The sequence below is a fragment of the Gekko japonicus genome, unplaced genomic scaffold (genome assembly GCF_001447785.1).
Source record: "Gekko japonicus isolate JY-2015 unplaced genomic scaffold, Gekko_japonicus_V1.1 scaffold656, whole genome shotgun sequence".
NCBI classification, from domain to species: Eukaryota; Metazoa; Chordata; class Lepidosauria; order Squamata; family Gekkonidae; genus Gekko; species Gekko japonicus.
The window spans coordinates 394,738-410,724 of NW_015168067.1; the positions used below are offsets into that span (position 1 = coordinate 394,738).

The 15,987-nt window shown below is 41.8% G+C and overlaps 1 protein-coding gene across 1 annotated transcript in view; it reads left to right on the top strand.

The window, feature by feature from the left end:
• The first annotated feature begins 1,010 nt into the window (after positions 1-1,010).
• FSD1L (fibronectin type III and SPRY domain containing 1-like) overlaps positions 1,011-15,987 on the top strand; it is a 35,841-nt gene continuing 20,864 nt past the window's right edge. The window contains exons 1-4 of the mRNA XM_015414573.1: positions 1,011-1,183; positions 9,235-9,330; positions 10,726-10,857; positions 13,806-13,907. Coding sequence (XP_015270059.1) covers positions 1,169-1,183; positions 9,235-9,330; positions 10,726-10,857; positions 13,806-13,907 — 345 coding nt within the window. The 5' untranslated portion in view covers positions 1,011-1,168. The remainder of the gene's footprint in view (positions 1,184-9,234; positions 9,331-10,725; positions 10,858-13,805; positions 13,908-15,987) is intronic.

Consider the following 15,987-nt stretch of genomic DNA (forward strand, 5'->3'; position numbering starts at 1 on the left):
ATGGAGTCCAGATAATTGGCCAGGTGGGAGGGGGCAGGGTCAAAGCCTAACTGCAAATGAAACAACTGCGGCTGGTGCTCTCTGGGGCAGCTCGTGAACGTAGTTAGTGTCTTGACCACTCTGTGTGATAATCGTTAACACATTTTACATTCTATCTGAAACCTGTTTATTAAAACCCTGCAAGAAAATCCCACTGGGTGACCATGTTGCAGGAAAACAACAACAACAACAACAAAACCTACACAAAGTCAGGTGGGGTGGCCGTCTTGGTCTGTAGCAGCAGAACAAAGCTTGAGCCCAGTAGCACCTTTAAGACCAACAAAGTTTTATTAGGGTATACGCTTTCATGTGCCAGCCCACTTCTTCTGTTATCTGAAGAAGTGTGCTTGCACAGGAAAGCTTATACGCTGAATAAAACTTTGTTGGCCTTAAAAACCTAAACAAATAAGCCTCACAACAACTTTAAAAGTTTTAATTTGAGTGGGGGGTGGTTAAGATATTTATATCCCACTCTGTGGCGGGGGGGGGGGGGGGGATAGGCTGGTATTAATGCCACAGTTCCAAATGGATCGCCGCATTTAGTCTGCAGCAACAAAATACAGGATTCCGTGCGCCTTGGTTTTTAGTCATGCCGGCCACATGACCACGGAAACGTCTTCGGACAGCGCGGGCTCTTCGGCTTTGAAACGGAGATGAGCACCGCAACCCTAGAGTCGGACTCGACTGGCTTTCGAGCAAGGGAAACCTTTACCTTTACCTAACAAAATACAACAACAGCCCAACGGCCCTTACGAGACCAACCACCTTTTTGTTGTGCATCAACGGTACCGTCCGCTCCCGGCCACGAGACCGCAGGCTTACTCCAGCCGCAGAGCCGCCGTAGCCAGCCTGGACCACTGCGACGCGCGCGCGCGCGCGCACGGGAGGGGGTGTTCTTGGAGGGTGGGCGTGGCTTCCTGACGCACGCTCGCGGTCTCTTCGGGCCGCCCCCGCCGCGGCTGAGTGGCTGGGGCGGCGCCTCCTAAGCATTAACCGTTAGGCGGACGGAGTGGGCGCGGTGCTCCGTCCTGTCCGTTGTGGCCTCCTGCGGGAGCGCGCGTGCACGCTCGCGCCTCGCCCTCCTTCTTCTCTCTCTTTGTGTCCTTACCTGTCTCGGGCCGGTCTCGTCATGGAAGCGCAGAAAGTAAGTCGGGCGGTGAAGGGAATGGCGGGGGAGGATGGGGGAGGCTGCGGTGCGCCCCAGTCTTTGTGGGAGCTCTTTTCTCTCGGGGCGGAGGAATAAAGAGGGAAAGGTGAGAGTCCCGAGAGAGAGGCGAAGGAGTCGGGCCGAAGCCGTCTCCGAGGGCACGGCTGAAGAAGACTGTCGCTGTGGGAGAGCCGTGTCTGCTTTTGTGGCCCTCTTTTCGGGGGGGACGGACTGTTACTAATTCCAGAATCTCTTGTTTTAGGGAGGGCCCCCCAGAAGGCTGGGAGCCCCCCTGGGGAGCGGCGAGAGAGACCCATAGAGCTTCTGGGGGGGCACCTTTGAGCGCTTCATTGTGGCCTTTGAGTTGCTGGTGTGGTGCTCGCGGCGGGGCGGGGCTGCTGCACAACACACAGGAATCTGTTTTATACGAAGTCGGGCCTTTGCTCAGTGTTCAGTACGCATAAAGCTGCCTGGTACCCAGTCAGACTGGCCAGCCAGCATCATTCATTTATTAAGATTTGTGCCCTCCCTGCAAGTGGGCTCAGGGCGGGTGACAGCAATGGAAATACAAAATAATCAAAACAATTTAACAATAAATAGATAAAGCAGTTAAAATAGCAGGTAATACAGTACTAGAAAATATGTTAGGTTCTAGCCATACTGAATGATTAAAAACAACCAGGCCATAGAACCAGGAGTGGTGATAGATCTCCTTAAAGGTGTTCCAAATCCAATTGGGTGAGTGGGGAGCCCAGCAAGGGAGGCCAAATGATTGGGTGTCTGCCACCTCAACCGAAGACCTGGTGGAACAGCTTTGCTTTGCAGGCCCTGTGAAACTGCATTTTAGGATATTAGTTGATACCGCATCCCAAGGAGAGCTATTTCTGCTTCATATCACCTGTTACCTGGCCTTTTTCAACCTGAGACCCGCTGCCTACAAAGCAAATGTTTAGCCACAGCCCCTCCCTTTAGGAGCACCTGAAGTTGCCTTGTGCCAAGTCAATTGGTTTCTCAAGGCATTCTTGTGTGCTCTGGCTATCAGTTGCTTTCCAGGGTTTCAGACAGAGGTTTTTCACATCACCTGCTACCTGGGACCTTCTGTGGGCAAGTAGACGCTGTACTGTGGACCTACAGTCTCCAGTGTCCTCTGGCTGGCAGCTGGTTGGCAAAGCCTCTCTGATAGAGTTTTTCCTCATCTCTGAGCAGCTGAACCATGGGACCTTTTGCATGCAAAGCAGATGGTCTGCTGTTGAGTCATTGTCTCTATCGTATTGTGTCCTAAGCAAATTGTGACTAGTGTGCTGCCCCAAACAATGACAAGCCAGGGTTTGCAAACCAGGGTTTTGAGGCAATGCTAACTATAGTTTATGTATTTGGATGTCACAGAAAACAAGGGAAGGGAAGATGAGCACATGAACTTATACTGAGTCATGCCGTTGCCTCCTCTGACTGGTGATTACTTTCTTTTGTCTCAGCAAAAGGTATTTCACATCAGCTACTATCTGATCTGTTAACTGAAGGGATTAAACCTGGGACCTTCTGCATGCAAAGTAGATGCTCTGCCAATGAACCATGCACCCGTCCCCAAGAATCTGCCCTTCTCTGGTGTTTCTTTGGTTTGTTGGCTCTATAGGTAGTACCTCCTTTCCTTTGGCGTACAATGGGAGTTCTGTTGTCACTGGGACTAAGGTTGCCATCTCCACCTTGGAGAATTTCTGGAGATTTGTGGGCAGACCCTGTGGAGTTTGGAGAGGGGAGGGGCCTCAGCAGGGATTATGTCATATAGTCCACCCTCTGAAACTGCCATTTTTCTAGGGGAACGGATCCTTTTTTAGTCTGCAGAACAGCTGTGATTCTGAGAGAACTCTAACCCCCCCCCCACCTGATGTTGTCAACCCTACCTGGGATTGGCCTTGACTCTAGTGAAATGGGGTCAGAAGCTCTGTGTATTAAACATTGGAGTAATACTCTTGTAGGTGACAATCTCTAGGAAGTTCAAATGTATATTAAATCTCACTTTCGCATACTGAGCATAGCTGTTTTTGTATAAAGGCCTTTAGTAGTTGGAGAGATGGTGTGGGGGCTTCTGGAGTAGAGAAGGGAAAGGCATGAGCCAGTATGTATTTCCTTGGTTTTAGTAGATTCGGGTGGGGTAGCTGTGCTAGTCTGAAGTAGCAGAACGAAGTTTGAGTCCAGTGGCACCTTTAAGACCAACAAAGTTTTATTGACGGTATAAGCTTTCATGTGCAAACACACTTGTAGGGTTGAATTATTTTTGTTATGTTCTTGGTTACTTTGAGTACACATCAAAAGGTGGAGTACAAATATTCTCTATAATTTGAAGTGTTTTTTCTACTGTATGGTTTAAAGTATTGTGTTGTGAAAGACCTAGTTTGGATTTCATTGCATGCTTTGAGGTTTTATTGTGGTATGAAAACCATTGTTCCTATATACACCAGCAAGTTCATGAGAAGACTAATGTACATTTTGTAGTAAGCAAAACAAGCCATTAATATTTCTAACCTGTAAAAGGAGAATTGAAAGATCATTCAGGTTCTGAGAGACTAAATTTTAGCTGTCTCCAAGAGGAGTGAAAAGTGGTGTATGGGGTGGTGGTGGGAGAATAGTTAAGCAGTTCGAGACCTGAGTGCTGCATGACGGAGTGAGGTCCTGTCTCTGGTCCCAGCTCCTGCCAGCCTAGCAGTTTGAATGCAAGACATTGCAAGTAGATAAATAGGTACCACTTCGGTGGGAAGGTAACAGTGTTCCATGTGCCTTGGCGTTTAGTCATGCCCACGGAAATGTCCTTGGACAGTGCTGGCTCTTCGTCTTGGAAATGGAGATGAGCACCGCATCCCTAGAGTCTGATTCGACTGGCTTTCGAGCAAGGGAAACCTTGACCTTTACCTTACTGCTGCTAATGGTCTCACCTCACTGCTTCCTGCCATACTGCCAGTCCACCAGCTAAGATCTTTCTCACAAGCCCGGCTCTCTGTGTCCTCACCTTCAAAAGAAAGGCATGAGGTAATCAGCACTTCAGTCAGTGGTGAAAAATTCAGAGACCGGGCTTTTTCAGTAGGGGAACCTCACCTGTGAAATGCCCTTCCTGTTGAGGCTTACCTCCTACCTACCCTACTCTCTTAGACTCTGGGACAAAACATGTTTTTACTCAGGCTTTTAATTAAAGGGTTGATCTTCCACCATCATTTCTGTAGTCTGCTCATAGCCTGAACTGTTTTGAGACCCCTTTTCAGCTGGTCTGTATTTTATGTTTTATGCTCTGGCTGCGTTTTTATTGTTGGGTTTTCTTAAATTGTTAACTAATATGGCATTTTATGTTTTTTATTAAGTTTTAGTTTGAGAGTGCCCTCAAGCAAGTTCTTTGGGGAGACGGCATAGAGTTTTTCCAAATAAATCTCTTCAGAATAGCTCCTCCAGTAGATGGTTCACTTGACTCTTTTAATAACGTATATACACACAACTATGTAGCTTTGGTTTTATTTTTTCCTAATCAAGTGTGTGCTTTCAGAAGAATAAATGAGAGGTTAGTTCCGCCTGGTGCACATCAGTAAAAGTACTACAGTTTAATTATTAGTGGCTACCAGAAACATTAGTTGTGAACATTCTCTTGCAGGAATTAATATTAAAGGTTATTGCACAAGCACTGTTTGGATGTGTAAATGGTAATATTTGCTTTCTACCAATAGTATATCGCATTTCCATACAAAGAATGATATGAAAATTTGCTTCACCCTTTAAATAACATGTGCTTTGTGGTGTTACCTTGTTAGGAGAGAATGTTGTTTGGTTATACAAAAAGCTCAAACTTGTAATTTTGTGTTGGTTCAAGAAAATAATACCTGATACTTTAGGGTGAACAGTGGTAATCTGCTAATCCGTTTGTATTTGTCCAACTGTAATTTAAAAAGGAACAAATTATCTTTATAGTCTCTTCTTACCATGTTGCACCTTTTGCTGGTGTTTCATCTAAGAGGCTGTATAGAAAGATAACTGATAGATATGGCACTGTTATGTAGGTGGCCCTGTTATGTAGATGCTGAAAGTTGATTAGATAAAGTAGGTATACAGTGTATACAGTGAGAGACATAGAGGCCTACATCTGCAAAATGCTGTTAGTTGGTGCTTGCCTAGGAAAATAGTATCTTGATAAAGTAGGGCAGCATGCTAGGCTGTAGAAGAGACTTATCAATAATTAAGTGTGTGGTAAGTTGAGCAGGCTTAAGTGTCTACGTCTAGGAGGGGAAATATGTTACCATCAGTTCAGAGGAAGAGAATGTTGTTTAGGAATTGCACAGAGAAAAGCGCAATCTCTTACTCAATTCAGATAGCAATTTAAGCTGTATTATCTCAGGCAGTGTCTCTCCAAAAATGGAGTTTAATTGTGCTTAGTGTGCTAATATGTCAGGTTCCTGGTTAGTTCTTAGTCTGGTTTTTTTAATTGTAAACTGCTTCCAGTTACGTGGAAGAGTGGTATAGAAATGTAATAATCAAATCAGATGGACTATTTTTGGATGCTAGTATTTTCAATTACATAACAGCTAAGGAAGAATCTGCCCCCCCTTAAATCTTTGTTTAAAGAAAATGAAGACGAGTTCCTTTTGTGCCTTTCGAATGTTCAATTAATATTGGGGGGAGGGGGAGATTGAGTGAGGAGAGAGCACCCTTCTGGTCTCTACTTCTAATCTCCATTTCGTATCTGATGTTCTTAGTGGCACCTAAACATCTGAGTTGTGTACAGGATGTCTGGTCACAGGGCTACAGGTTGTAATCCGCCTTGAGTCCCAGTGAAAAACATGGACCATAAATGAAGTAAATAAAATAAATAAATGCATTTAGGCTCTGTTCAGAACATCAGATAAACACATGGAGGTTAGAAGTGGAGAAACAGTGTTGAGACGTGTTATTAAATGCTGGTATTATAGAAGAAATGAAATAAATATATAAGAAAGCATTTGTTTCTGGAAACAAAATGGTCAGCTTTTAACAAACAATGCATATAATTATGGATATCCGTTTAAGAGTATAGTTTCAAAGGCATATAGGAACTGATCATCCCAAGAGATCAAGGAGCTGGATAGATTCTGCTAATTCTCACAGCAGTTCCAAAAACCCATCACTGGCACACTATTCTCCTGTCCTTCCCCCAAATAATGTCTTTTATAGGCTCCAGCCTTCACATCCTAAAGTAGGTGAGGATGTACTGTTTTAATGTTAATTAATTTGAGCATTGTTGTAGGAAGTTTGTGCCAATTAATAGGGCACACATAACAGTTAAAAACTGGCTCAAGAAAAATCAGATATGCTCCATTTTCATACCTTTATATTTTCTACACGTATTCGAAACTACTTACGACATTGGAGTTCAGTGTGGCATAAAATATACATATGTATATTTGTCTATTGTAGAATGTCTGCTTGCGTTTGATTGCATTTGATGCATTTTGACTTGTAGCTGAAGTTCAGTTCTATTCTAATACTTTGTTTATGGTGAGATAGTTGGTAAGGAAAATAACATAGGGTAGTATGTTTATTTTAGGAGTGGCTGTGTAAGGAACTGTCTTGGCACTTTTTGAATAGAAACCTTTGCTCTCAAATTAGTATGTGTTCTCTATAAGTGGATATAAAATTATTTTCATATGGTAAGAATAAATGAAATCTGGTAAATTCAGGAAAGAAGATGTTTGAGAGTTCTGACTTAAACTAACAGTTACACTTATAGGTTTTGCTCTAGGCTATCAGATGCATTGTTCATCTGGAGTTGTAGTAAAAACAACTTGTTAGCTCGGCTCCGGACTTAATACTGGTCATATAGAATATAGAATCTGAAAGCGTGAAGTGGTTCTAAACACAGTGCTCTTCGCATGAAAGTTCTCCATGGAGTTTAAGAATGAAATATTGGGGGGAAAACTTGAGAGGTGATACATTTTACTTACACATACATGGATGTTTGCTATAAAATGTAACTGGTTGTTGATGTAATCTTAGCCTGAGATAAATCCTTAATCTTTACGTCAGTGAAAATTGGTAACTTGGTAAGAGTATAGAAATCCAGAGTCCAGGAATCTGGCATTACTGGGTCGACAAAGGACTAGGACAAGTTTTCCTTGGATGATCAGGTGTTAAGTATTTTGTTATTGCTTATTCAAATTTGTGGGATTCGTTTATATTATAGGATATACATACATGTAAAATGGCACTAATGGCAGACCAATGTAGGGTTATGTCCATAGCTCAGAAACTGAATATGAGCAGGGACATTCCTAATACTTCTGCCTCAATTCAGAATTATGGTTTCCAGGGCATGGCTGGGAAGGTGCTCTAGAGATAAGCAGTATCTTGGTTTCCCAAATCTAGGTTTTTTCCTGATGCCTATGTCCTTTTCATGTTTGACACCTGTGAATATTTGTTCCCCATTAAGTGTGAACAAGCCAGCTAGATTGGGAATGTAAGATATTGGTGATACAGTATGTGTAAACTTACAGGGTTCCTTGTCTTTAGCTTTTCTGCTTTCATGTGCTTGGGTGTTATAGTGACAACACTGATATTTGTTTTAAAATATTTGCTTTACACATGAATGCAAGCGGAAATTTAGGTAAACACATATCTGCCAGTTGTGGTACAGACAGAGCTCTTTAAAAGGACTCCACAGCAAATCCTGTTAAGTAGCATATTGTAGTAAAACTAACGTTCACTGAACTGTAAATGGAACAAGTTCACACTGCCCCTGAGGCTTAGGAAACCCTCAGGAACAGAGTAGGATGTAGAAACTAGGAGCAGTACAATAACTACTCTACGCTTTCCATAAAGATAGAGTCAGGCAGGTAGCCGTGTTGGTCTGAAGCAAGAGAACAACATTTGAGTCCAGTGGCACCTTTAAGATCAACAAAGTTTAATTCTAGGTGTAAGCTTTCATATGCACACACACAAAAGCTTACACCTAGAATGAAACTTTGTTGGTCCTAAAAGTGCCACTGGACTCAAACTTGGTTCTACTCCATGCTTGTTTTTAACATGGGAGAGAACTTCTGATGTTTTCTCCCACACTACCTCCCATTCTGTTTTGTATGGGTTCCTCAACTCTCAGACAGCTTTTGGATTTGCTCAAGGGAAGGGAGGAAAGGGAAAGATGCGTTTGTATACTCATTTAGAATTAGAACCAGTGAATAGAATATTTCCTAAAATGTTGTCATTTGTAACCATTATAGATTTTCTAACGGACCACAGGTATTTTATATGTGAAGGTAAAACACCAGCCCTTCTGTTTTTTCACTGCAGACTCGTCTGTTCACACTTTATGATATTGCTCAGAATCTAGGGAAGGGTTCCTCTTATTTCCACCAATTTCTCATACCAGCTGTTATCTCCTGTGTGATGTCCCATAATATTTGGGAGGGTGTTCTGGCCTGTAGAAGCAATTTTCACAGGGGCATAGAAGGCTGCTGTAAAAGTGGGGAGTGCATTTTGAGTGCAAATCTTCCTGCAGTATTCTGAATCACTTCTGGACAACAAAAGGCAGCCCATCTTGATTTTGGTATAAATCCTCATCAGACCTAAGCTTGGTCATTAAGACACAAATGGCATTCAGTATATTGCTGTCCTGTAGTTGATAAAATACAAACTCTTACCATCTTGATTAGAAGAAGGAGATTGGATTTATACCCCGCCCTTCACTACCCGAAGGATTCTCAGAGCGCTTCCCTTCCCCTCCCCACAACAGTCACCCTGTGAGGTTGGTGGGGCTGAGAGAGCTCTCAAGAACTGTCCTTGAGAGAACAGCTCTGAAAGAATTTATGACTGAACCAGGGTAACACCAGCAGCTGCATGTGGAGGAGTGGGGAATCAAATTCTCCCAGATTAGAGTCCATGCTCTTAACCACTACATCAAACTGGTTCTGCATCTATGTAGCTTGAATAGTTGATCAGTCAAGTGGTTTGTAATAAAGGAATTAATTGTCTAAAAATGACTGACTGAAATTCTATGTTGTATTTAAGTAAACTAAAATCTTCATTAACTTCTCTAATTCTAGGAAGCTCTGCAGAGGATTATTTCCACCCTGGCACACAAAAATGATGAAATCCAAAACTTCATTGAAACACTAAATCACACATTGAAAGGTGTCCAGGTATGTGGTAATGCTTGCAAAAATTGCTGTGTACATTTCAAAGGGGCTTGTCTAAACTTGTTCCACTTCACTTTTGAAGTAATAAAGGCCAAGGGTCAAAGTAGTTGAAACTGTGCCAGCCTCATTTGTTCTAGTTTGCCCTGTTTGCATATAAAAATGGGAGTGAATCTTCTTTAACATTAAGAAGGGCAGGTAGGTGAGAAGATGACCCCTCCCCCAGCAGTTGATCCTTTTAGGTACTTCAGTTATATCCTTGTGCGGGAGATGGACGGGGGGTGGCTCAACCCCCCTCATTCATGAATACCTTCTGTTCTAAATACAGACTCCATACTCAAGCTTCATTTATGTATCTGCCCCACTTGTGTATAATGTGCTTTAAATTTTTATGAAGTGTCATTATGGCTCTGAACAGTGTTACTGTCCCTCCAGAATAACTGGTTTGCCACTGGTGAGATAGGAGGCTGGGTTAGATGGGCCACTGCTCTGATCCAGCAAGGCTCTTCCCATATTCTTAACCATCATGCAGTCATAGAAATCAGTGCCATGGCCAAGTATTTCAGAGGAATAGCTTCAGTTTTTATGCAGTATTGCCTAGCTGCAGCTTCACCCTAAAGCTTCTAATCTGGCTATAAAGTTTTCAGTTGCCCAGCATTTTGGTAATACTGTTGATAAGTTGGCAGTTTCTGTCATGAAACGCAGTCAGTACAATAGAGAATTCTTCTGTTGTGAGTGAAGTTTCTCATTTGGAGGGGGAGGGCTACTAACCCCACATTGGTGTTCCAATGAATTTAAGGAATTTATGGTTGCTGTTGAGAGGTGACTATGTTGGGCTTGAATTTGGCAACTTGACGTCAGGTTTCTGCTCAGCGGTGAAGATTAGTGCTATACGTCAAAACCCATCTCACAGGATGGTTCTGAGAAAGAAGTGTGATAAGCCCCCATGTACAATGTCCAGAGGTCCTTGAAGGAATGGAAGGGTGGAAATCTGAATGTGAGACAAATTAGAATGTGTTTTGCCTTTTAGGCATTCTCTGTGTGCTAACTTCATGTGTCCATATTGTCTTTTTATAACTAGTTTCTATAATCATATGGAAGAGTGACGTCAAAACCAGTAGTCTTGTTGTCTTGCCTTGTTGACGATGACTGCTTTATGAACTATTGATGACCTTCGTATTTGAGTAGGTCTAACTGAAGCAGCAACATAAGTCATATTTATAATATGATCATCAGTGTTGGTTTATGATAAATGTCTCATAATATTCCAATTATGCTTAGGAAACTCAGTATGCTACAGAGTCGAAATCATGACTATGTGATGGTTACAGTTAAGTTGGGTTTGGTGATATGCGTGTTAACTTTATGTATTGGTTTGCTCAACTCAAATTCTGTTCACAGGCTAATGCTTCTGGTGTAATTGGTGAGCTGGATGAGGAGTTTGATGGTTTGTATTCAATACTAGATGAGATGAAGGAGAGCATGACTACCAGTATCAAACAAGCAGAGGCTCATAAAACTCAAGAACTTCAGGTAATAAGGCATGTGGTGATTCAGTAATAATACCCTAGAGTTCTTGTAGTATAAGAAAATCTGGAACAGATTAAATAACTACAAATTCCTGTGGGTGTAAATTTGTTTTGAAAAATGGGTTTCTGCAAGCTTAGACAAGTATGGTATTTTTGCCTAGGCTTTATTTGCTGTATTTCTAGTACTTTTATATATGGAATGACACTGATCTAGCATCTACTGCATAAATAGCAAAAGTAAAATTTTTCTGAACTGTACAATAGTGTATGTGTATCAGATTTCCAGAAGAAATCCATCTAAAATAATTATTTAGAATGCCTCCAGTGGCTTTGCAAAATAGTGTATCAACGTTTTTTAAGAAATGAAAAGTTTAAAATGTACAGTATGATTATCGGCTGAACATTTTCATTTTAAAATACACATCTGATTGTCTTGAATTTTCCAGCTTAACAATGACAAATGCGCTGCCTCTGAAAAGAAGCAGTATACACCCTTGAAAAGTTCTCAGAGTATCTGATTACTTCTGAAAGGACCTTCTTACCCAGATTGCCTGATGCATTCCTGAGAACAGTTTGAATATTGACATGCTAATTAGTATAAGACCCTTCAGTTCTGTTCTGGAATTCCTGTAGCACTCCAAAGTAAATGAAAAATACTTGAAGGGTCTTCTGATACGCCTTCCCTGGTAAGCTCTTGGGGCTGCTGTTTCTTCAGTACTAATGTTAAGTGCTTGAAGAACAAACTGAAAACATTGACATTTGGATTTGGCCGATGTGCTTCACAGGCAAGGTTTGTGAGCTTCATGTGGGCAACAGTAATTTGTAACTCTTTGGTCACTGGGCTACAGTGTTCAAGACTCTAATCATTTCTTCCTTTGTAACTGGATGGGGTATCATTTGCTGTGCTTACAAATTGAGGATAAATGTTAATACACTGTGATTATTTGTTAAATATTTACAGAAAATAATGCATTCAAGTACCAAATACTAACTGAACTATTTATGCCTATATAGCTTTGTTGTCTACCAAGCATTAGCATGTTAGTTAGATACCATGGAAGTCAGTAAGTTTGTAAGGCTTAGACAATTCATATTTCATATATTGAAGGAAATAACTATACCCCAACTTCAACACTGCATTTTCGATTGAGTAAACACCTGTACTCAAATCTGATGTGTTATATTTAATGACTTCAACCCTGTGCGTGCTTGCTTTGAACACAAACTACATATGTATAACTACACAGGTTGGTAGTTATCCTACATGTCATGGATAAGAGCAGAAGGGGCAGAGATTTACTGAGACCAGTGTTTGTGGTGCAGCTGAGGTTAGGAACTTTCAACTTGTCCAGATAGGCATGGTTTTTGCAGCCGGGAATGAAAACATGGCATCTCTTTGATATACTGGAACTTCTCTGTTGGCTGAGTAGGTTCTGGCAGGCTGTTGCTGCCAGACTCCAAGACCCAGATTGGCTAAGATTTTTACACACCTGAGAGGGAGACCTGAAAATGAACTGTTCCTTCTTATTTGTGTATTTATTTATTTAAATTTGTTAATTGCCCAATCCCTGCAATGCATTGCTCAGGTGATGTACATCATTCATAAAAACATTAAGATAAAATAATTAAAACATTAATAACATACTTCAGGCAAAAAGATGGTTATATTAATTGGTCCCATTTCAGACTGCTTGTGTTTGTGTTTGACTGTGGGGACAGTGGGACCATGCAAAGTTCAACCTCCTCTTTATGCATGCGCCCATTTGAATCACCCAACAGGGAGTGGAGATCAAACATTTAGGTATTGTAAGTTCCGAGTTAGGTTAGAAATTATTCTCTTTTTTATTAGTAAGAACCATTGTCCTCTAGCCTGTATTTTTACTAGAATTATGCCAGTAGATTAAAGCCTGTATTTAAGAGAAGCAACTGCTATATTCCTATCCATGTTCCTTGCTGTGGCTAATATTACCAAAGCAGCTCTGCTTTGATTCTCTTCTTGGTACCAAACCACTGGGATAGACAATGATCAGGAGGTGGTGGCAGCCTACCAAAGGGAAGGCTCTAACCCCTACTTAAGAGGGGGCTGGGGAACAGCAGGGGATCCTTACTAGGGAGAGTGGGCGTCCCTCAACCAAAAAAACCCCACCCCAGTTTCTGAGCCAGGACTGGGCCTTGCTTGCTTGCCCAAGGGTTGTTTTGCCTGAGCCAGGAGTGTGGGTGGCCTTTCAGGAATGGTGCAGAAGAGTTAATATTCCATATCTCCTCTTCCACACTCCTGGCTTGTGGAGAGTTCAGCCTGATTTTGCCTACTTAGCTAGCTTTGGCTTGAGTTCCCTAGGCCAAAAACACCTACCATTTTGTTTATTATTATTACAGTCCGAGGTCAGCAGTCAGGAATAAAACACCTACCATTTTGGAATTTGTTTTTTTTTCTTTTCAGCGTTCCTAATAGAGGCCATAAAACTACATCAATGATGTCTAGAAGAGAGACTTCAGCTTCTTACTTAAAACAGTGTGGCTCTAATGCAAGAACTAGTCAGAAGCTCAAGCTTCCCTCCTAATGCTGCCATCTTGTTCTTGAATGAGCATGGACATGGTGTCCTTCTATACTGAAAATCATGTAACTGGTAGATGAGAATATGGAGCCAACAATCATGCAAATAGCTTAACTAGGGCTAGATGTGTGTTTCCCATGCTCACAGTTCTACTTTGGGAGTGAGACGTGGAATTTGACATTGCCAACAACTTGCAGCCTCACATTTGCCTTCAGGCTTGTCATCTTCTGAAATCTTGTAGTTTGGAGAACTAGAGGAGGATTGTTGATCAAACTTACTGCTTTTGCAGCCTTAGTTGGCAGATGGAAAGAAAAGGAAAATACCTGCTAAAATATGTTCTCTAATAGTTAACAAATTACTATGGGCTGGTGTGCTGAATTGTATTATTTTCTTCTAGAGTCAACTTAGTCAATGTAGTAAAGCCCTTGAGAACTCTGAAGAATTGCTAGAATTCGCTACACGGTCACTGGACATAAAGGACACTGAGGACTTTTCAAAGGTATAACCGCTATCTAATGTGAACCAAATGATGCCCAGATATTATTAACAGCATGTTGCATATGTCTGAAAATGTATAGTAAGGCATTGTGGTAGGAGGACCATTAAGACCATCTGTAATTGTTCAGTTACAACACTGAATTAGTTTCAGTGGGTACCCCTGTTGGTCCGCAGTAAGACAGCTAGCTTTGAGTCCAGTAGCACCTTAGAAACTAACAACGTTTTTTGGATATGAACTTTTGAGAGGCAAAGTTCCCTTCATTAAATACCTGTTGAGTTAGTATTTGCCAGTGCTCATGCACCAAATATCTTGTACTTGGAGCAATGAAATCATTAGTATTAGAGGGCCCATATGTAGGATGATAAATCTACTGCTGACTGGGGAAATCTGAGACTTCTGTCTTCACTTACTCTCAATTGATTTTAAATTGGCAAAACAGTCTGTCAGACTAGTTAGTCTCATGACTAGTTTCCCAGCGCTTTGTTTCCCCAGGTTGTTTGTACCACCAGTGCTAATCCAAGTTCAAAACCCTGTTACTTGTACTTGTCTGCTAAGCATAACTTCCTTTGTTGGAAAGGCAGCTGAGTGTTTCAATCAATGATGGAGGTGGCTTTAAAACTAATACTTGGAGGTATGCTCGGAGAGAGTTCCTAATGCTTGCTTGTGGCTGAGGAATTTGGTCTGTGTGTTATGAATACTCTGAAGTTAAACTGAGATTTGTTATTCTGGAGAAGTTTACTTGGGACTTCCACTAGGGGTCATTTCTGTGAAATTAATCCAAAAGCAAACCTTGCTGAGATGCCCCTTCCTAGTTATTGACTCCAGCCGACACCTTGCTGCCCGGATTACTCTCTTGCCATCCAGTCTCCCAGTCAGATTACACTATTATTTTACTACTCCCTGAACCTACTAATGAATCTTGACACACATTCTATTTATTGCCCTATTCTAATATGCTTGCCAAATGGTCACAGATCAAAATAGTTTGGCTCTGCAAAATGCAGTACCTTGAGCATCAGTTTGAAAACCTGCTGTTTCATCACTCTCTGTTTTGATGGGTGTTATTGCCGAAATTATACTTGCTAGCTGATGAGGCTTGTTTGGCTTTCATAATGAGGATGCATTCTAGTGATGGCCATGTGCTTACTCATAACTTCAGAAGATCTGAAAATGGCTCTGTTCAAACTGGGGAGGAGGAGGGCAGAATCTTGATGACAGCTGTTTTTATGTTCAGAATAAATATTACCATAAATATGGATTATGTTCCCTGTTGACTGACTGCTGCCCTGTAGCCCAGAAATGTTTCTGTTAAAATGGTTGGATAGTAAATTTACCATGAGAAGTGTAGTGCTACAATTAATAGTTAACTGCTGAAGGAACAGAATTCACATTGGTGTAGGAGACTGCTTTCGCTTTGAGCTGAATTTATTATTTATTCAGTATTCTTTGATCTCTTTCCTATTAATATGCAATGGGCAGCATTAGATCGGGTGGGGGGGGATCCAGAGATGATTTGTCATTGTCTAGTAACCTGTTCTTTTTTGTAAGGGCATAGACAGTTTTGTTTGGGAAAATAAGGAACGTGTAACCTGAGCTTATCCTTGGTAGACCAGGAATCTAGTTGCTTTTCTTCTGTCGGGTTTATGGGTGACTTTGGGGCAAGTTATTGTTGGCAACTGCAAAGGGTAGAGGCTACCGCAAACAAAATTAGAACATTTTGCTTACACTGAAGCGGCTTCTGTTCTGCCTTTGTCATGTGTATTGTGGGGCCAAACTAATGCAGTGCTGGAGTTTGGTATGGGGAACACACAAACCTATTTGTCCTCTAAAGGGTCAGTGTGCAGGACCATAGGGAAGTTGGTTTAAGTGCCCCCAGTATTATTTGCCTGGTTTGAAATAGGCCTGCAGAACTGCTATTTACCCTGCTGGGAGTAGACATATAGAAGCTGAATGAGGACCTTTGTGCCCGCCCTATTATGGCAAATAGTAGCCCCTCAGGGCTTTTCAGGTCAGGAAAATGGTGCAAGGGGAGGCTTAGAACCACCACCACTACCCCCGCTGTCCTGGTCCCATTTGATGT